The 22,477-nt window shown below is 31.3% G+C and overlaps 8 protein-coding genes and 1 further gene across 8 annotated transcripts, besides 2 other annotated features; 4 read left to right on the forward strand and 5 right to left on the reverse strand.

Annotated features, from left to right (window-relative positions):
- IME1 (transcription factor IME1) lies at window positions 1-420 on the forward strand (the record flags this gene model as incomplete). Its single annotated transcript, XM_001644389.1, has 1 exon — window positions 1-420. A coding segment is annotated over one exon (420 nt), but the record flags the coding sequence as incomplete, so codon positions are not given.
- Window positions 421-640: 220 nt separating this feature from the next.
- On the reverse strand, window positions 641-4,777 carry Kpol_520p2 (uncharacterized protein; the record flags this gene model as incomplete). Its single annotated transcript, XM_001644390.1, has 1 exon — window positions 641-4,777. One exon carries the CDS (start codon window positions 4,775-4,777, stop codon window positions 641-643), a length of 4,137 nt encoding a protein of 1,378 aa, XP_001644440.1.
- A 2,932-nt stretch (window positions 4,778-7,709) lies between these two features.
- On the forward strand, window positions 7,710-10,913 carry PUF2 (Puf2p; the record flags this gene model as incomplete). The annotated part of the gene is made up of 1 exon (XM_001644391.1): window positions 7,710-10,913. The coding sequence occupies one exon, from the start codon at window positions 7,710-7,712 to the stop codon at window positions 10,911-10,913; it is 3,204 nt and encodes a 1,067-aa protein (XP_001644441.1).
- A 134-nt stretch (window positions 10,914-11,047) lies between these two features.
- Window positions 11,048-11,914: a sequence feature (similar to hypothetical protein; correction of possible frameshift sequencing error~similar to Saccharomyces cerevisiae BIR1 (YJR089W)).
- Kpol_520p4 lies at window positions 11,048-13,355 on the reverse strand (the record flags this gene model as incomplete).
- Window positions 11,916-13,355: a sequence feature (similar to hypothetical protein; correction of possible frameshift sequencing error~similar to Saccharomyces cerevisiae BIR1 (YJR089W)).
- A 685-nt stretch (window positions 13,356-14,040) lies between these two features.
- Window positions 14,041-15,273, reverse strand: TIF5 (translation initiation factor eIF5; the record flags this gene model as incomplete). Its single annotated transcript, XM_001644392.1, has 1 exon — window positions 14,041-15,273. One exon carries the CDS (start codon window positions 15,271-15,273, stop codon window positions 14,041-14,043), a length of 1,233 nt encoding a protein of 410 aa, XP_001644442.1.
- A 629-nt stretch (window positions 15,274-15,902) lies between these two features.
- On the forward strand, window positions 15,903-16,781 carry EMC2 (Emc2p; the record flags this gene model as incomplete). Its single annotated transcript, XM_001644393.1, has 1 exon — window positions 15,903-16,781. The coding sequence occupies one exon, from the start codon at window positions 15,903-15,905 to the stop codon at window positions 16,779-16,781; it is 879 nt and encodes a 292-aa protein (XP_001644443.1).
- Window positions 16,782-17,037: 256 nt separating this feature from the next.
- TIP41 (Tip41p) lies at window positions 17,038-18,123 on the reverse strand (the record flags this gene model as incomplete). The annotated part of the gene is made up of 1 exon (XM_001644394.1): window positions 17,038-18,123. The coding sequence occupies one exon, from the start codon at window positions 18,121-18,123 to the stop codon at window positions 17,038-17,040; it is 1,086 nt and encodes a 361-aa protein (XP_001644444.1).
- Window positions 18,124-18,539: 416 nt separating this feature from the next.
- ERV2 (flavin-linked sulfhydryl oxidase) lies at window positions 18,540-19,199 on the forward strand (the record flags this gene model as incomplete). The annotated part of the gene is made up of 1 exon (XM_001644395.1): window positions 18,540-19,199. The coding sequence occupies one exon, from the start codon at window positions 18,540-18,542 to the stop codon at window positions 19,197-19,199; it is 660 nt and encodes a 219-aa protein (XP_001644445.1).
- A 248-nt stretch (window positions 19,200-19,447) lies between these two features.
- Window positions 19,448-19,606, reverse strand: SPO24 (Spo24p; the record flags this gene model as incomplete). The annotated part of the gene is made up of 1 exon (XM_001644396.1): window positions 19,448-19,606. The coding sequence occupies one exon, from the start codon at window positions 19,604-19,606 to the stop codon at window positions 19,448-19,450; it is 159 nt and encodes a 52-aa protein (XP_001644446.1).
- Window positions 19,607-22,477: the final 2,871 nt, after the last annotated feature.

The raw sequence follows: 22,477 nt of genomic DNA on the forward strand, positions 1-22,477 counted from the left end.
CCTTCATTATTAGGCCCACCAGAAGAAGAGGATCTCTGTATTTCATCCCATGGATCTCAAACTAATATTAACACGAAAAAGAAAAATAACAGCAATAACAGTAATATACCAAGAATACGACCATATGATATATTAGAAGAATTGGCAATTATAGATTCTTCGACGATTTACAATACCAATTATAAAATTAATAAAAAAAAGAAAGATAAAAATAAAACAAAGCATAGTACTAATCATAGTAACAATAATAAATTTAAAGATTTCACTAAAAAAGAAAGAAGATTTCTGAAAACCATAAATACAAAACTTTCAAGATATTCTTCAAATGTTTCAAGCAATTATAAAAATATTGATCAAGATTATTTTGACAAAGTTAGATTTCAAGAAATTTCTTATAAATTTAGCAAAACATATTTTTGATAAAAATTTCAAGCATCCAAATATATCATCTACTTTGCATATTTGATAAACATCAAACTTCAAACCCTGTTATTTGTATTTGTATTTGTATTTGTATTTCATTTTATTTTATTCATTATTTATTGGGAAAACGGTTTATATATTTTGTATCATATTTATTTTACATCTAATAGCTATCCATATACATATTATTATTTATGGTAATACATATTTGATAGTGTTAACATTCTTCAAGTTTTTGGGCTTCCGCTAATTTAGTAACCCATGGTTGATGGCAAATATTTAAATCAACTGTTTTCTTTAACTTAGAATACCACTCAATTTTTTCTTGTGCTGATGTGTCAGCATATAGATTAATAACTTCTTCATCGGTAAATACCAATTGAATGCACCCACCAAATAAAACATGATCAGTAAAGTTTCTTTTACTATTACCTGATCTTTGTTTTCCTTCTTCTTCTTTCAAATCATCAGAACTAACAACGTCAATAACCTTTAACATATTGATAGTAACCACTGGTAAATTACTAACTTCGTGATAGCCAATTAAATCAGTACCTTGCAATTTGAAAAATCTTCTAACCAAATTATTACATACATCTCCACCTTCTTGCATTAAATATCCTTCTTTGGAAATCAGTAGTTGTTCCTTGTATTTCTTAATGATCATTTCACATTTATCAAATGATACTGGGAATACTTCTTTGTTAGACACTCTATCTAAGTAACATACTTCCATTTTCAGATCAGCTACTTTATATTTTGGCTTTCTTGGAATGTTAAAAACATTTTCGATATTTTCTTTATCATTCAATCTAGTCCACTCATTCATCATATCAAATGTACAGTTTCTTTTATTATATTTGACACTATTTAAAAAGGTGTGATCCAATAAAACTTCAGCACGACCAAAAGAACCATCTCTTGCAAATAAGTTATTCCACTCATCTTTCTTACTGTCTCTTTGAACAAACCTTTTCTCATACTTATACTCTGCCTTACCAAATAATTTTTTTTTTGGGATCAAAACCTTTTCCACTACCTCAACAATTTCTGTCTTTGGTGGAGTATATTTACACTTTAATGTGACGTAAAGTTTGGATCCAACCTCGAAAACAGTACTTTCAAAATCATGGTTGACCCTAATGTCACCATCAGACGGAATAACAGCCCATGCTGTTTGAATACTATTTCTACCGTTATCGAACTCAAAACAATATCTGGCGTCGTGATGTTTTATTCCAGTTAATTTAATATTTAGACAACCTTTTAGTTTTAAATATAAACTACCAGCATCGACTAAAGCGGTTTGAGAAGGTTCTTCTATCACAACTGTATCAACAAATGGTTTCATCTTAATTGGTGAAATGTCGGCTATTGATTCCGAAGATTTCTCAGCTTCAATTTGAATTTCTGCAATTTCTTCGACTTCATGATCGCTTTCAGGGCCATCTTGGTTTTTCCATTTACTTATATTAACAACCTTAAATGGACTACTAACATGAGAATCTTTCACAGTATTCTTAATTGGAGTACCAGATTCACTTGCATCAGTTTCCGCTGTTAAGAGACTAACTCTAACACTCTCAGAATCACTTAAATCAACATCAAGTCCATTGATATTTAATCCACGGCTAACAGTAATATCATTGAAAATAGAACTTTTCAAAATACCGTCAGCAAAGATATCTTTATTGATAGACTCAGAGATGCTTTTCTCATCATCTGTGACTTCCAATAATTTATTTTTGGAATCCAACATTGCATTGTGATCATTGTTTTTAGATGTATTTCCAATAAAATTATCTTCACCCCAGATGTTTATACTATTGTCATGTATCTCAGATTGGGCCAAAGATGAACTACGAAGTGATAATACATCCTTTGCAAATTTAGAAAAGGTCAAATCTAGCTGCTCGCCAAACGAATTATCAAGAAATGAAGGTAATAATTGGAAACTTCCATCCATTGTAATTGAATTATTCATGGTCTCCACCTTGTCATTTTCGGAACTAACTTCTTCCAACTTATTGCTAATAATTCTGCTGGAAATTCTACTTTCCTGGTTAGGTTGTATTTCTATAGAATACTTTCTAGTACCAGCATATTGTTCACTCTTCTGTCTATTGGCTTTGATTGAATTTTGTATTGTTCTTGACATCCTAGAACTCCTTCTCATTGGATCTAAAGCACCATATAATTGAGGTAATATCATTTCTTCGGAAATGTTAAAACTGTTAACTCTGCTCTCTGGGTTAATATATCTACTTCTGCTAACAATTCTTGGTTTGAACTTGAATGCAGTTGAAGAGATCCTTGATTCGGCAGATGCATTGGAACTTGCATTAGACAGGATGCGATTGGAAAATTGTGAATTTGTTGTTGATGCTGGGGAAACTTGTTTCAGTTCTTCTTCTTGAATATGCCATATAGATAGATAATCACCGGGTCTTGTTGACTTTGTTAAATCAATTGAGTCATTTGAGATATCATATTCCTCTCCAAATGGATCATCGATAAATATTTTGTCAATTTTAGGTAATGGTGGTAGAATAGGAGCAACAACATGGTCACTCACAATGGATGTAGTACCACTATTATCAATTTCATTAATATTGGATTTATCTTTATTTTGAGTGATGTGAGATTGGTTTGTTTTCAACAATTCATCATCAGCATTGAATTTTTCCTCAACCGGTGTACTGCCATTTAGATTTTGAATACGTTCCGAGTTGATGTTATCAGAATCTTGGTTTTGTAATTCAAATGTTTTACCAGAATCAGTAACAGGAGTAGCTTCTTGCAATGTGTCCAAAGGAATAGATATATAATTTGATGTACCTAAAGCGCTACTGTTTGTAATTTTTTCATCATCAAAGTGTTCTATAGAACTATGACCTTTTTCAATAACATCCGGACTGCTCTTGAGTTCATTTTCCTTTGGTGGTTCCTCGTAATCATTGGTAATGTCAGAAGATTTATTAGTCAAGTTTTGATCAATACCGATGAGAGAATTTGTGATTGTTGTATTAATGGATTCAGAGTTCTGAGAATTGCTTACATCTGAATTCTTTGCATCTTCCTCAGCTTTGGAACCTTCTTCGGTAGTTTCTGTATCATTTGTAATGTTAGTTATAGTAGAAATCTCTTCTTCAGTTAGTGTGGGTATATGAATAACTTGATCTGTTTCTTTAATATTAGTTTCAGACGCTACATTTTCTGTATTAGCTTCTTTTTGGTCTTCATTGGTATGTAAAGTATTTTCTGGAGAGTCTTTTAAATCAATTTGGATTTTAGAATCAGATGTAACCTCTATAAATGTACTATCCTTAGTAATATTATTAATTATAAAATGTTCTTTATTATTGTCTGTATTAGGGTCCAAAGTTGAAATAGCTTCAATTGAAGGAGATTTCTCAATGACATGAGTTGAAATTTCTAAATCTTCGATTGAATTTTCGAAGTCGTTTTCGTTTTCTTCTTCTCTTTCATTACTTCTGGCGTGGACCTCGTATTCAGAATTGTGTATGACTGAGTTATCAATTGAATCAACAGAAGTTTCTTCATTTTGCTCAATTGATAAATTTTGTTTGGTTTTTAATTCAGAAGATAATAGGGATTCTTTCAATGGAGAAATATCGATATTAGAATTGTTGTCTTCTTCGAAAGTTTGTTTCATAGCTTGTTTCAACAATTCAAATTGATCAGTTTGAACTGTAGTGGGTAAAGGAGTTCCTTCTATATCTGAGGATACAGAAGAAATTCTGCTTGTGGAAGCTCTGATATCAGTAGATTTTTTTTCATAAAAGTCATTAATGTTTTCAGTATGAGTAATGGGTATTTTGGATAGTAGCATTGTCGAAACTAAATCAGAATCTTCACTTTCAGTTTTATTATCTAATGGTAATTTATTATCTTCATTAGATTCATTTGCTATGTCATCACCTAAATTAATTAATACTTTGTTTGGAGATATATCAATGTCAGATTTTGTTGGTGTACTCATTAAAACACTTTCATCCATATTAGCTGAAAGTTCAAGCAATTGTACATTATCATTGAAAACAACATTTTTATCGTTGTTATTTTTGGGAGATTCATTAGTGTCCACATCTTTCTTGTTGAAATTCGGATTTATGACGTTATTTTTTGTATTATGTTTAACTAACATATCCATTGTCTCATCGCCAATATCTTGTAATGGTAGTTTCCAAGTTTGTTGATTTGTCGCTTCAGTTTCTTCTTTTTGTTTCGAATGGTCTTCTTGGGCATCGATGGTGCCAATTGTTACTTCCATTTCATGGTCAATTTCCTTAAGAAGGGAATCCATTGCACCTTCTGCATCGTTGGGTATCATAGTTAAATGATTGGTGTTTTTTATCTTTCTGAGAATAAAAACTTCTCAAATTAAAGTAGTATAACTGAAGAATACTTTCTTGTAGATTGAATGGTAATAAGATATGATTTATAATTATTTATTTATTTATTTTGACTATAATTGATTACAATGAAAAATTATTGATTAAAAACAAAACAAAACAAAACAAATTTGAAAATTGAATAGTGAAACAAAGAATTGTATAAAGGGTTTGAACTAATTAATTGAAGCTGATTGAAATTAAAAATAACAAAAGAACTATGTATGTTAATAGTTTTGTTTATTACACAATCGTTAGTCTGTCAAGATTCTAAATCGAAAACATCGAATTTCCTTTTTCAATGATGTAAATGTTTACATGATTCCTAAAAGGGATATCGCGTTTCTGAGAACTCTATAAGACTAATCAGGCAAATATGTAAAAACATAAAATAGAATTTCTGAATAAGGAACCAGCTTCCCTAAATAGGAAATAGTAAAAACTCATGTTTATGTCTTTAACTGTAATTTCAATCAAAGTTACAGGTTTAAGATTTAGATCAGATGACATTAATTATGAAATCAATTTTAGGGTTACTAGTACTGTATATTTACTCAATACCAATAATTTTCATGCTTCTCCAAACTTAATTCAAATAGAGTTAGTTTCTTAGCATTGTACATATGTTATGGATTCTACTGACATAGATGTAGATCAAGAATTCTTAGATAAAAAAATAAGAAAATATGAAAAGCTTATGAGTTATATATATATATATATATATATATACATATGATAGAATTTAATAAGCGTCAAAGAGATTAACAAAGGTCAAGCAATCTCCATAAGTAATGTTCTCGATACTATTGAAATATCACATCTTGATGATAAGTTTAGCTGGACATTTAAATGTAATGTTTAATTCTAAGATTATCGATACACTTCAAGAGTATTAAGTAATTTTTCTTTTTCTATACAAACCCTTTCCCCGGTCACTTTAATTATTTAATGATACAAAATAACTCAAAAAATCTCACCATTGTATCTGTTATCACTCCTATATAAATATAATATATTTATAAGAAATGAATCAAAAATTGGCATAGGCCTATACATGTAGAATGAATCCAATCATAGTATCCGGTAATCAATATATATATATAAAATTTCCTGGTTTCTTCTTGACGGTTGTTAAGAGCTCCAAATATAATAGATAAATCAAAAAAACAAAGATTTTTAAAAAGAAACGAGAAAGATCGATCCCACCATTATATAGCTTATGGATGTATCTATGGCAAAGATGCTTTGACCTTCAGTTCTCTACTACTGTTTTACCCTCATGTCAATTCCACCAATTAGTATAAAATAAAATATGTTAAGTTTGATTATCATTATCACGTGATAACAAATGGGGGCTAATTCTGATATGGGACGGGATGTTGGCTATAAGAAAGTTATGGTTGTTTTTTTTGCAGAGAACCTAACTGAGGGATGCCTCTGTAAATATGTTTTCTTTTTTTTTACGACAGTAATTCCATGGACCACCCAGCAGACAATATAAAATAAAAGAAAAAAAAAAGATACGAGCAAAATAAACCTGTATCACAACAAGACAATGGCTTATACAATTTATAACAAGCTTGCAGATATTAACTGAACTACAACTATAACTACAACCACAACTTCAATTTTGTAGGGTGAATTTTCCCGATAAGATAGTGGATATGTTACAAAATCCATATCAAAATAGTATACATTTTTTTGTTGGTGGGTTGGAAATCGAGGAATCCTGCAGTAGTCTCTCTCTCTCTTTCTTTGATTAACAACCATACAATCAAAGGCAAAGTTCCAAATTGATACACCAAGTACAATACCTTTAGAATATATTAATTAGTTGATTGATTCATCATCTAACATAACTTGCGGTTTTTTTCTTAATTAATGAGAGAGGTCTTCCTTCTCTCACTTAAAATTTTAACTATTACGTACGTAGGTATACCATCTTAAGAAAGTAACAATCACATTCTGGAAACTTTTGTAGTTTTCGAACTAAATTAACTAACCAACATAGAATTAAAATTTCAACTAAAGTTTAAGCACTATTTTTTTAGTTTATTTTCGAGTTCGAATTCGAGTTGATATTGTAGTTCATCAACTTTAATCGAAATTCATTAGTAATTTCATTTGAGTTTTGTTTTTTTATATTCTTTTTGAGTTTTAAGTTTGGAATTCGTGTTCAAAGTTTGATCTGTCTAGTCTTCTAGATTAGTTTTTATTAGATTGATTGATTACTTATTTCACAATTGTTGTTATAATATAAAGTTAAATTAGATTAAATCAAATCAAATCAAATCAAATCAAATCAAATCAAATCAAATCAAAAGGAATCGAATCTGTTATTGTTCAGTTCAGCTGTTAGTTTTACAATATAGTCTTGATTTTTAATTTTATTTTTTTGATTTTTAATATTTAATTATTAATCTAACTTTTTATATTTTCCTTTGCCCTACAACAAACAATCCTGAAACAATTTATCCGTCACATAACTGTTTTGAGTTGAAATCAAGAATAGTTAGTGTCTGTAAACTGTAAGATAACTTTTTTTGTATTAGATTTTTGAAACTGTTATTTTGCTACTGTTTGTTTCATAAAAGGAAATATCCTTAAAGTTCATTAAATTCAAAGATAGTTTATATTACAATAGCAACTATTGACCTTCTTAATACCGATTTCTGTTAAAGTGCTAATATACCTTTCATTAGAAGTTGTTGTTTTTTTTGGTTAATTTTTGTTCGTTCTAGTTAATTCTATCTGATTTTGAATTTTGATAAATCTTCAAGAATCGTCTATTTGCAGTGCAACAAAATTTAGATTTCTACTACTCCTTTGGCAACATCGAATTTTAATCACATCTTTTAAGCTTATACTTCCATGGAAAAGAAACAACAGATACAAGCACAGGGAAATACCCTCTCGAATATCCCTGAAGTCATCGATCCAGGTGTTACTATACCTATCTATGAAGAAGATATAAAAAGTTCTGGTAATCAAAATGATCAACAAAAATTAGGCTCTTATAGAGCTCGTACTGGTAAAATTTCAAATACCTTGAGCAACCTTTTGCCATCTATTAGTGCAAGACTGCATCATTCAAAAAAGAAATCATCTGGTAAAAATAGTGATTCAGAAACCCAAAGTAATGGTAGTTCTGATGTCCTTGTAGATTTAAGAGATATGCAAGCTACATTACCAAGAGGTAAAACTACAATTACAAGTATGAGTGCACCAGGTGTACCACTAGCGAGTTCAAGTTCCATCATTTCTTCCCAAGAATTGGACAGTTTAGTTAACTTCCCAGATGCGACAAGCTTTTTTTTAGATCAATCTAGAAACTCAACTGACTCGTATGCATTAGATGGTTTTATCCCACAAACAGTCTCAAGATCAAGAAATAATACAATGTCTTCACAAATCACTTCTTTGTCCTCAGTAATGCAACAGCAAACTGTCCCTGCAAGTACAATTTGGTCAAATAATCCCAATTCAAACATAGTCGATACAAATAGTTCTCATTTTACAAATCCTGTACCTTCACACTATTCAACAACTACTTCTCATGATACTATAAGTAATATTGATATGCCTGATAATCAAATCGAAAATAATCCACAACTAATGAACAGAACTAACAATGTGCATATATTTCCAAATTCATCTAATTATTATGAACATGCAGCAAATAGTTCTCCAAATTTAAATACTTTGTCAGTTCCTAACTCTTCATGGGCAAACACCGGTGGAACAATAAATAGACAAAGAGCTACTTCAAATGCTTCTAGTATTTATATTGATGCCACGTATGACCAACAATCCCAGAGACAAAGGCAAGCAACTTTCTCATCCACTCAGCAACCACAGCAACCACACCCACCCCTTGTCGCTGATGATATTGATCCAGTCTCTATCAACTGGGTAACGATGGATCCATCAGTTCCTCCAATTAATAGAATCACAAACTTGCTACCAACTGATACAATTTCTATCTCCAACGTTTTCTCTTTGCAACAACAACAAGCACATTTGATAAATACAATAAACTTGACTAGTACCTCCTTAGCAACGCTGTGTTCTAAGTATGGTGATGTTGTTTCTGCAAGAACTTTGAGTGGGTTGAATATGGCATTAGTTGAATTCTCTTCTATTGACGCCTCAATGAAAGCAATGGATGATTTACAAGGTAAGGAGGTTTCCATGATGGGAGCACAAAGTTCTGTTTTCTTTGCAAAAATATTGCCAATGCATCAACAGCAAGTTAACTTGCCATCAAACAAAACATTTTTGGCATCCGAAACAGCTAACCAACCTTTATTACATGAACAATTATACAATGGTTCCCTGACATTTCAGCAACAGGGTAATCTTTCAATCCCTATTTTCAATCAAAAGCAACAACAGCAACAACAACAAACGAATATAAATTCCAATTTTAACCATTCTAGTACCCATATATCTACAAATGAGAAAGAATTATGTCCATTTCCTTTACCTCCGCCTACTTTTGAAGCAAGATCTGAAGAATTGAAGGAAATGGTTTCAACCTTTAGTTGTGAATATGATTCCTCCAGATCTGATTACATCATTAATAATGCTTTAAATAATAAATCGAGTTCTGATACCAATAATTTTGGACCATTACCTGAACATTTAGCAAGTAAAGAATTTGATGCTCCAAAGCTACGTGAACTTCGTAAGAATATTGATGCAGACCAACTCTCAAGCCTAGAAATTGAACAACTTGCGATGGTAATGCTAGACGAATTGCCAGAATTATGTTCTGATTACATTGGTAACACTATTGTTCAAAAATTATTCGAACATTCGTCTGACATCATTAAGGATATCATGTTACGAAAGACTTCTAAATACCTAACTTCTATGGGTGTGCATAAAAATGGTACCTGGGCTTGCCAAAAAATGATAACAATGGCTCATAGTCCAAGGCAAATTAAATTGGTTGCAAATGGTGTCAGAGATTATTGCACACCATTATTCAATGATCAGTTTGGTAACTATGTTATTCAATGTGTTTTGAAATTTGGCTTCCCATGGAACAATTTTATTTTTGAAAACATCTTATCAAACTTTTGGGTAATCGTACAAAGTAGATATGGTGCTAGAGCTGTCAGAGCTTGTTTGGAAGCAACGGATATTGTAACCAAAGAGCAGACATTAATATTAAGTGCAACCATTGTATTATACGCTGATTATTTGACCACCAATAGCAATGGTACTTTGTTGGTGACTTGGTTCCTAGATACGTGTTCGTTAGCTAATAGATACACAATTTTGGCATCGAGATTGGTTAAAAACATTGTAGAATTAGCATGTCATAGACTAGCTTCATTGACAATTCTAAAAATGCTGAATTATCGTGGTGATGATGAATCAAAAATTATTATTTTGAATTCAATTTTTGGAAATAAAGAAACTGAAGAACCAACTGAGAATTTACGTTTGATTTTATCTGATTCGAATTATGGTCATACTTTTGTTTATAAAATTCTTTCAATGGCTACTTTAGATCCAGAATTAAGATCACATGCTGTAAAAATGGTTCGTTCCATTTTACTAGAGTCTACCTCTTCTCATCACCATCATAGATTGATGGAGGAAGTTGGTCTTTCATCAATTGTAGCTCAATCACCTAGTGCTACAACCAGACATCATCCAACTGCTTCTCATTCATTTAATCAAGATGTCGCTAATCATATGAGACAAGTCTCTACTTCGAGCATTTTAAGCAATGGTTCAAGACAAAATGGAACTGGTAGTGCGGCTGCTGGGACTTCAATCCCTACAGTAAATGTAACACAAGCACCAATACAAGGAGGTTCAGTTTCTGGAGCTGGATACTTTAATTATCCGGGTATGTTTCCTGGCGGGTATAATAATGGAGGTTCAAGCAGTAATAATGTTTTCAAGGGAAATGAAGATTTTAGTTCTCAATTTGATATGTTAACCTTAAATAATGGTACCATTTTATCTTTACCAAAATTAAGTTTGACTAACTATAATAGTAATACTTCAACTTTAGATCCAACTAAGAGTAATACCTCTAACGGATATGGTTACTAATGATGTTTAATTTTAATAATTCTAATGTTACACTACTTAATAATAAATAATACTTTTAACGATATATAAAACTTTAATTTAATAATGATAACCAAATTTTATGGTATTTGCAACAAAACAAATATTATTTTTGTTCATTCAATTATTTTCAATTTTCTCGCAAGTTCATAAATCTTATCCTCATCTTCTAACTGTTCTATTTCTCTCCTTTTCTCTTCAAATTTTCTTTTTAATATTTCAATTTTCTTGTTAATGCTATTATTAAATTCCTCCCTTATTTGGATAACTTTTTTGTCAATCCACTGATTGAAAGTGCACTCTAACTCATCTTTTGGCATTCTGTTAATAAAAAAGTTTAACTCCCCATCACTATCATTTGCTAGTGTCACATCACCATTATTTATATACCTCAACAAATCCTGAAAATATGTCTTGACCACCAATGTATTATGATCTATAGCTTCGATTTCTTCTACAGTTGTATTAATTGGTTGAAAAGTGAGTTCATCTTTAACAATGCTGACAACAAGATCAGGTTGTTCTATATTATCCTGCTTATTGTCTGAATCAGAATACTTAACAAATATTTTTTCCTTTTTGAACTCCATTGTGGAAGAATCTATGGGACCGTCAGACTTCCCCGGAGAGGCAGGATCTAAACTGACAGATTCAGAATGTGTGCTTGTGTCAATAATATTAATTGGAGTACCGGCATCAAGATTTGAAAGGTCGGAAATTACCATACCTGTAGAGTTTCCATTTTCTATATCATTTTCTATATCATTTTCTATATCATTTTCATGTTCATTGTTGTCGTTTGTATTGTCATTATTATCGTTAAAACAATCATTATTAGATATAGACTCTACCCGCAATTCTTCCGTTTTAGAGAGTTCAAGCTTGACATTATCAGAATTCTTCGATTTGTTATCCCAACGATCAGATTCATTGTTTTTCTCATTTGTAGTTTGGATGATTTCATTCATCGAGTTTTCATTATTAGAGATGCCTAAGGTGAGAACGCAAACTGATTGAGTGTAGATCTCCTCTATTTGATAATTTTGGACTTTGAATGGGGGTTGAGTTAGTACTTGTAGATGATGAAATTGATGAAGACGATGAGGACGAGTAATTATCCGAACTCAAATCATCATTTAATTGTATATCTTCTAACTTGGTTACACTTTTTGAAATTTCTACTTTTTCAGGTGTTAATGATGTCAATAATCCTGGAGAAGTACTTGGATTTAGCCCTGGTGTTGCAGGCCTACTGCTCTTTAAGGTAATTTCATGGGGCAATATATCATTTCCCACAGAAGCCAATATTGGCGGTAGATCAAAACCATCTTGACCTTGGTTGCTGAAACTTAGGTCATCGATACTGTCATCTAATAATCGATTTCTTCTGCCTTTTCCTTTCGCTTTATTTACATGCTCTTTAAATTTAATTACCAATGCTTTATCTCTATTAGGGTGACCATCACTCCCATCTGTTAATATTTCATCATTATCTCCAGAATCTCTTAACATTTGTGTAGAACTTTTCTTAAGTCTTCTTCTCTTCCTTAATGGCGATGACTGTATAATTGTTGGAGGCTCTAATGAATTTGTATCTTCGTTTTTCTTTTCTTGGTTATTCTTCTTATTTTCGTTTACGTTATTGTCTATCTTTTCTTCTTTATCTAGTACTATTTCCTGATGTATGTTTTCAAGATCTGGATATTTTAAATTCCATTCTTCAAAGAGTTGTTTGAATTCCTCTGTTTTGTTTAGTTGTTCAAAAAAATAACACCTCCCACCATAAGAACATTTATAATGTTCTTCCAATGGATTATCTTCATCTTGCCACGATGCCATGATTTTTGTACAATATATACAGTAGCATGCATCAGTTGTAAGATCATCTACTTCATCTTCAAAACCGGTGTATGAATTATCATATTTGATTAATCCAGCTTTTGCCATATTCTCAATCGATAACTTTGAACTTTCAGCATCCCATTCTTCTTCAAAGGTACTTTCTCTAAATATTTGTAACTCATTAGAGAATGGGTTATTAAAGTACTTATCTTTGCTCCATTCTATATTTTCAATGTTCTTCTTTGAATTAAATTCACTGAGGATTTTAAATTTTAAGGAAGCTAGCATGCACAATTCTTCACTTATCTCCAAATGATACTGTAAAATATTAATTAACGTTTCTAATATATCTCTTTTTTTAGACCTACAATGTCCGATATTAAATAAAGTTGTCTTACAATGCATGCAACTGACAGCATTCCCATCGAATTTTCCATTACTATCATTGACCCCAGGAGAATAATAAAAACCCAATCTTGCCAGCATATTCGATGGAATTAAAGTGTATCTCCATCTGTATTTCTTACCATTTCTTGTTGATGTTTTCTGGAAACTTCCAATTCTGTCAGCTAACTTTAACATTATAGCTTAATCGTAATAAGAATCAAATAGGAAAAGATGGACTGATACTGAGATACAATAAACCTTCGTTAGCTAATCGATAACTCTATTATAAAAATCATAAATATTAGCTATTGATATCCTGTTTTTATATTTTCTATCAATACATTGAAGTTATGTTTTTCTTTAATTTACTGTTAGAGATATATCATTGTGATTGTTTAAATATTTGTTAAACTAGTTATCGCGATGCCAAAGAATCAATACCGGTAAGATGGTAAATATTGAAAGCAGTTTAGTCAATAAGCAATTAAGATCGAATGTGATTGACAGAAACAGATGAATAGGTGAGGTGATCTTTAGTTATAATTAATTTTAGATATTGAAATTAATTCTATTTAATTCTATGTAATTCTATACACTACATATGCCCAATAAAATACTAAATATGTTAATAACTTGTAGGAAACAAAAAAACACACAAATAAAGTAAAATTGGAAATGACACGATTAACTATTTTGTTGGTATACTTTATAAATTTAAAAAACCATTATTATTAACATTAATTCATTTTATTTTTAGCCTTTTGAATTTGTTTTATATTTTTTTTCTCTCTTTCTTTGAAGGATAAATATTTTAATTTTTTATGTTAGATTATATTATATTATATTATATTATACTATACTTTGGAGAATATGGTTTCATTTATTCTTCATCGTCGCTATCTTCTTCTTCTTCGTCACTTTCTGCATTTTCTAACCAGGTGATAAATGGTTTAGCAGCTCTACGAACCTTCTTGGAAATATCCTTTGGAACAAACTTCTTGGAACATTTAGCACCGAAGGACATGATTTCATCTTCAGAAATAATATCATTATTGTACAATTGAACTAAAACTTTTGGCAATTGAGGGATCAATTCTTGGTGTTCTAAACCTAAGTATCTTTCAATACCACCCAAAAAGTTTCTTTCGTATTCTGGGGAAGTGAAAACTTTGTTGAAGAATGAAGTATGTTCAGAAACTTCATTTACAATATCTTCACTAAAGATACATTGAGCTAAGACACAAGCAATCTTTGGTTCTTTTAGTATATCAAATTCGGCAGCTTTTTTATATAATTCAACATCGGATGGTAAGTTTTTCTTATCTTCACCAGCTTCTTTCAAGATCCATTCACCGAATTCTTCTAATTTAGTAAATTCACGACTGACAGCACCAGAATCGACTTGTAGTTCTTTAGCACGAGCTCTGATGGCTTCTTCAGACATGTCTACAGCCCATTCATCATCTTTGACTTCAATTTCTTGTAAACTGGAGGCAGCAGCATTGATTTGACGAGCTAATTCATCATCGTCGTCATCTTCTTTGATGGAATCGGTAGCTGTACCAGCACTACCACTAGATTGAGACTTACCTTGAGCGATATCACTAATAGAAACACCACCACCACGAACGTTGGCAGAAGCAGTTGCGGATTTCTTCTTCTTACCACCAATAGAATCAGGTGGGTTCTTTAAGATAAATGAAGACAATTTATTTCTCAAATCCATTGGAGTTCTCTTACCACAGGCTTTACATTCTCTAATTAAATCTTCATCCTTTGTGATGACAATTTCAGTTTCTGGATTCTTACAACTACCACACAAAACGAATTTAGCAATGAAACCATCCAAAACATCTTGTAATTTAGCTGGTTCATGGACACCGTTAACCAAATAACGATCCTTATCAACAGAAATAGATGTCTGAGCACCCAATTCAAAACCAAAATATTTAACAAGGTATGGAGCTGGTCTGTTTAAAGCACGAGCAACATCGGAAACATTCAAGACAGCTGTCTTGATACCATTACCTCTACCTTCGACCTTAGCCTGAATAGGAGGCATTTTATAACGGTAAAAAGGATCATGATTATCTCTGCAAATATTAATAGACATGATGGATTAACTTGATCTCAATTGAATACGTTCTTTTGGTTCTTTTCTATACCGTTTTGTGTTAAATATTCAGGTATATCTTTCTTGTCGATGTGTTAAAAACTCGAAGCTATTATTTAAAAAAATATAATATCTTACAAAAACAAAAACAAAAAAAGAATAAATTCAGCACTCTAGTGTCACAATAACAATACTCTTAAGGTCTTGTTTCACTTGAATATAACCAAATAAAACATACAAATCAATCCCAAACTTGTCTTATATATCTCTAAATTTGAATAAATTTGCCATCTATTGTAAAATGTTCTTTATTGAAAAATTTTATGTCGTTAATGATGATATCAAATGATAAATCTGATATCTAACTAATTTAAGAACCCAAGGTGATAAAATAACGATGGTTAATATCTAAATATTCAGCAATTATAAAGGATTAATTGATTCTAACAGGCTCTTGATTCGATTGAAAGTTCATTAAGTCTGTTGAGTAGGTGTATTTGAAGGTATATTGTTGGATTCAGTGTTGAAAACTATACCGGGGAAGTTATCTATAGAGATTTTATCTGGTTTTTTTATTTGAAGGAAGGGAATTATATACTACTGAATAAAGTTAAAAGTTAGTAACAAAGATGGAAGCATTGAGAGAGAGATTGTTGACTATAAGGAGCACCAGGGTATATACTCAATATGGGCCTGAAGACCTTCTGAAATTATATGACGATTTACAAATTTGTTTGAAAGCAAATGATTCAAAATTAGATGAAGTTTCTTACTTGTCCTTGATGGAAATGCTGTTCAATGTTGAAGTTTACTTGAGTAAAGATATTGAAGCTGAAGTGGTTTATAATACTTTAAGGGACGAATTTGGTGAGAATTCCCCATTTTTATATGTCATGAAGGCAACATTGCTACAGATAAATGAAAGTGATGAGAAATCTAAGGAATTTATTATTAAATTAATTGCAAGTGAATTAGAATACAATACAGATTCTTTAAGTTATTTATTACTACAAAAAAAATTACTTTCAATGGAATTGACTACATCTAGTCAGGAAATTGTTTTAGATAAGTCTTTGAAATTGGTTGAAAAATTCCCACTGGATGCCGAATTATGGTGGTTTATTGGTAATCTTTATTTTAAACTGGGGCAGTTCGATCAAGCGAAACATTGTTACGAAGAAGTAGTGTTACTTCAACCATTCAATTATGTTGCATTTGTAAGAATTTCAGAAATTCTCTATTATAAAGTAATCCGTTTAAACAAAAAAATTTCAAAATCTGAAAGGACACAGATATTACAAGAAAGTTTAAATAATGCATTAAGAAGTATTGAATTAAATGAAATGTTCTTAAAAGGTTGGTCGCTGATTGCAATTGTAAGTAAAGCTATGGGAACGAAAAAGGATATTTTGGAAGTATCCAAGAACAAGCTTAATGAAATTGCTAAATCTAATGAATTAAGTGTGCAAGATGTTAAAACCGCTGAATTGATCTTAAAGAACTGTTGAATAGTTTTGACTACTTATATATACAAATACATATATATCTGATAAAAGAGATAGTAAAGCGTAATACTGTGTATAATCATCATTAAATTAGAAAGAAAGCATACCTGCATACCAGATGAATAATGTTTATATTCAAAGAGAAGCATATACACGTCTACATACACACACATATATATATATATATATATATATATATAATGATTTATGACATGCTATAAGAATTATAGTTTATTATTGAAACATAAAACGATGCTGATTAATCGAATCTTATAAATTCGCATTCTCTTTTCAATAATGGAGTATGAGCAGCGACCCAATCACTATCCCTTAGAACAGCCTTAGGATCGTGAGAATGTGACAGTTTGTGTTTTGATAAAATGTCATTATAATTGCCCTCAAACACTTTAGTTTCTCTCATCACATAATTGTCATCAAATTCTACATAGATTCTTGTATCTATGACTCTTATTAAAACTTCATCTACCCTTAAGAAAAATCTAGAAAGTAACAGTAGTCTCTCATTCATCACACGTATTTTAGAATTCAAAATCGAAATACCATTGTCAGCTAATTCATCTTCAAATAATATCATATCGTCAAAGAATAAAATTTTATCAGGTTTTGAAAGCTTGTCTATAGGCAGTTGCAAACTGTCATCACTATGGAAATCATAAGGAGCTTGTTCTTCACCATTTAGTGCAAAGACAGTACCTTTATAATGTGTTGTGTAAGTCCAATCATAGTTATGTATTATTTTCAAAGATGAAGCATCAATATCTAAATTATCCATTTTTTTCTGTTTATGTTTTGAGTCTAGCCATTTGTTTGAATAAGATACTCTCACACCTGAATCTTGTAATTTAACCTCTTTCAGGGCATCTAATGCATTAAATCTTAACCCCCAGTTCTTATCCTTATTTTCAATTAAAATTTCATTATTACCAAATATCATTTCTGGTAAAGTCAAACCTTTCAACTTGTTGCTTTCCCAATCATCTAATTCTTTTGAATTTAATATTGGTTTCTTCCTAGTTGAAATTTTCCAATTATTTATTGTAATTTGTGGATTATCTTCCAGTGGCAACGAAGCCTTTGGTGATGGTATTATAGTTGTTCCACAATTTGCGCAAGGTGGATTATTTGGATTATTACAAATATGTCTCATTGGTAAAGGTTTTCTGAACGAAGCAGCTGTAGAAGCACTAGGCAAAACAGTAGAATTTGGTAAACTAGTTGACCCACTATTTGCATTTCCTCTTTGAGGAAACCTAGCACTTATAGTCCTTGAATGCATTTCCCTTGCAGCACTTATCTCTATCGTATTGATACCTTTCTTATCCATGCTGCCCTTATTATTATGCAATTTAAATCCTTCACTTGATAACTATTTGATTCCTGTGATAACTAATCACCAATGAATATGTAAATATATTGTCTTGTTATAGTTATCTTAATATCATCCTCATCTATAATTCATCAACCTTTATCAAATAAGTTAAAATTTGCATTTAATAAATATCTAAATGATTTGATAATTTGATAATTTGATAATTTGAAGGTAAGAAGCGATATCGATATCAAAATAAATTAATAGACAAACAGGGAAAAAATATAAAAAAATATAAATATAAGCTATAAAATGTAATCGAATATTAAGATATATATATATATATATTGTTTTAAAATTGGTATTATGATTATGGGTTTTTGTATATTTCTGATTGGTTTAGTAGAGTGCGGTTGCTTTGTTTGAACACTATGAAACTTAAAATTAGTAGAAGAGTAGCAATACTTTTACGTATAGTGATTATATTACTATTGATTAGTATTTGGATATTTTTCTCATCACCAGAACTTTCATATGTTAAAAATGTTGATCCAGCAGTCGTTGTAACATCTAATGAGAACGAAAAATTAGGTGAAGATGTTGGTAAGCAAGTTGTAGTAACTGAAGAGACAGGACCTGAAGTTATTGGGAATCAAGGTAAGAAAATTAGTGAAGATAAAAAAATTGATGGTATAATAATGCCATCGATGCCTGATCAAGAGAGTAAAGAAGCTCTTGGACGAGCCTCGTGGAAATATTTCCATACATTGCTAGCGAGGTTTCCTGATGAACCAAGTGAGGATGAAAGAAGTAAATTAAGTATGTTTATTAATTTATATGCTGAATTATATCCTTGTGGAGAGTGCTCTAAGCATTTTCAAAAGATGATCAAGAAATATCCGGTTCAAACCTCTAGTAGAACCTCAGCAGCACTATGGGGATGTCATATTCATAATTTAGTTAACAAACATTTAGAAAAACCTGATTATGATTGCAGTACCATCTTAGAAGATTACGACTGTGGATGTGGTGATGATAATATTAAACTTAACAAAGTGTCAATAAATAAAGAAGAAAAACAATTAGGATAATCAATATTAATATAATAAAATTTTTTTTATTAATTTAAAAATTTATATAATTATGTTTATATGTATACAGAATGGTATAGTAATAATAAATGCTAAAAAAGTCCAGAACCTTGTAAAAATGAGAATATGATCTTGAGAGTCGTCATGCAGAGGGAGTTAGATATGATGCCAGTGTAGTGTAGTGTCAGAAATTTGAAAGACTTTTAACAAACTATTTCGAAATTTTCTTGAATTAAGCTGTTAATAACTTATAGTGCTGGCAAAGAACCTTTTCTTGGTCTTGTCACTGCAATATTTGAGTAGTCACTTGCACAAGAGTTCTTTCTTGAGTTTGGTTGAGAGACTGGTGACAATGATGGGATGACAAATGGTTGTTGAACTTCTGAAGTTAATTGTAAGAAAGCCATTTTTGAATTTATTTTAGTGTTAGTTATTTTGTGTTTGATTTGTATTTGTTGGATACTGGTTTATTATTATGTTATAATATAGTATAAATAAATAAATTAATAAAAAGGACAAATGGAAGATTTTAATCTTGAAGCTTTTCAAACAAAGAAAATATTAAGTGCTTATATATGAAATTATATAAAGTTGAAGTTAACTTTAAGTTTTAATTTCTAATCGTATTTGTCATCTAATAGTCATTAGTTTTCAATCTTATTTTGCCTACCTTTAAAACTCATAATGGTATGTATGGTCTGTATTAGTGACTGAGGCAGAACTTACGAGGAAGAGAAGAGGTATAGTTCGAATTCTTGTGAGACCAATCCGCAGAAACAACAATAACCGCCTCACAAATCAGTCACACAAACGGGAAATAGTTCCTCTGCAAATACCTCTGTTCAACATTCTTTACGGTCCTTATTTCAGAGGGTATACAGACAACTCGACGTGGAAAACGGAAATGCTGAATATTCCGCTGCTGCTACTGCCACTTCTTAACTCACCAAGGGAAATGATATCTAATTAATAAGAATCCAAGGTCATTAATTTTGTTCTTGTGAGAGAAAGCGGCAGAGATGGAAAGTAACATCTTACAAATGTTACTTTTCAAAAGAAAAGATGTCGTCAAGATAAGAAGGAAAACCCAAAATATTTTATGTTTTTTATCTTTCTGTTTCTTTTTCCTCCCAGTGGATTATTCCAGAAAGGACCGTCTGTCTATCTGTCTGTCAATCCCCCCTACAGTCGCTAGATTACTCATCAGTGGAAAAAAATGAAAAAACGTTATGACCAATGACGCCTGCGACGTCATCGACTGAGTGCATGACCACAAAGCCTGTTCTGCTCGCATCCTGCTCTGTGCACCCCGCCCCTTTTTTTTGTATTCTTTCTTTTTCTGCAGACCAAACACTCATACGAAATTTGAAATTTGAAATTTGAAATTTGAAATTTGAAATTTGAAATCAGAAGTTTAAATTTCTGTCCATTTCGAATCGATTGATTTCGAAACTACTATCTCTCCCTGCAGAGGATGAAGTATCCGTTGCATTACATTTGTTGACGGAAATTAAATTTCGTCGTCGCTGCGTATGTTACTTGTCTGCATTTGAGCAGTAGCCGAAGGGGAACGGGGCAAAAGAGAGAAAGCGAGAGAGTTTGGAAAATAAATCTAGGAGAACAGCGGGCGGTCATACAGATTTAGTTAGATTGGAACCAAAAAAATGAAAAGTACTATCTATCGTTGAAGAAAATTATGTAGAAGCGCATTTCAAGTTGCGACGTGTGACCAAGACCAAGACCAAGATCATAAAGACACCCCCCCCCTCGCCCTGATAGAGATTAAAGGATAAAACATGACAAAATAAGGATATAAGTGAAGGCGGTCTTGATAATGGCGCCGTTTGTTTTGTCTGTCTGTCTGTCTTTCACTCTTTCTCTTTCTCTTTCTCTTTACTAGATGCGGGTATACTATACATATTTTGTTTTGTTTGTTGGACAAGCGAGAAACAGCCGTAGCGATTATAAGAGATAAGGATGCAATCTTTTTTTGTTACGCCTTCTGCGTTTGAATTGCCCTCTTTGTACTGAAATCATGACCGTTTTTATTTCCTTTTCAACATTGTTGGTTGGTTGGAAAAAAAATTAAATGTGATTAGTCCTGTTTGTGTGACTAAGTTTTGAGGTAATTGTGCCATGAGTCGGAAAACAAAGGCTATTGACGGTAGTATCGTGAAACAGCAACAATCGATCACATATCATTAAATCTAATACCAAGAACAGTAAAACGTGTTCAGCCGTATACGAAACAACACAGGGTAACTACTAGTTATATCTTATCTCAGCCTCCCCCCCCTCTTTCTCGTCTCAATTTAGTGTATTGTGTTTATTTCCAGTGTTTATTAAGATCTGTTGGTTTATCATCAAAGTTTCCAAGAACAAAAGACTGATCGTTTCTTGATTGTCATGTGATCACAAAGGATATGAAATTGTCTTTGATTTCTATCTACGAGCCACTTTGTCAGAAAATAGGGTAAAAATTATTTGTCACATGTCCACTTGCTTTTGAATCTGGTTTTTTAGCGTACGTAGTTCAGTGCCATAATTTGTAATAATCTAATTATTGGTTATCTCAAAATAACTACTTACATTCGTATTTTGATTTTTATGTATCGTACAATAAGTTGGTATATATCTTCTATGCAACTCCTTCTGGTTCTCTACAATTAACTTACAAGCTAACCCATTTCATTAACTTATATATCAATCTATAATTCTTGAACACGACTTTTAAATACTACAATGGTTGTCAAATTTTTACCACAATCCTAAAATATATATACCTGACACATACTCACACGTGAATAACATGTGTTAAATATTACATTCGGTAGTGCAACAACCACGACAAATAAATATTTTAGAATTTCATCCAATCCAAGCATTCTTATGTATTGTTTCAACATAGCTTCATACGAATTAGTAAAGATCTATGACACCAGATAATACGTGTTGTTATGGTTGACACATATAAAGACTAATAGTGACTGCTATTTGATTCAATTGTATATTATTGTATATTATTTACTTACTCTGTGCATTAGAAGAAGAAAATATAGAACTCTTTAATAATAAATATACTTATTAACAGTACTAGTCTCCACAAGATAGACGAATAGAATAAAAGCAATACCAAGCACTTATTCAACGTACGATTACTAGATATCTATAAATTAAGAATTCACAACAAAGAATACACTTACAAGTGAACATGTGATTTTGGATTATATTTTTCAAATCTTAATATGAGGGTAACTAATATACATGCATCTGTCAAA

This window comes from Vanderwaltozyma polyspora, genomic scaffold (assembly GCF_000150035.1).
Source record: "Vanderwaltozyma polyspora DSM 70294 KpolScaffold520 genomic scaffold, whole genome shotgun sequence".
In the NCBI taxonomy this organism is placed as follows: Eukaryota; Fungi; Ascomycota; class Saccharomycetes; order Saccharomycetales; family Saccharomycetaceae; genus Vanderwaltozyma; species Vanderwaltozyma polyspora.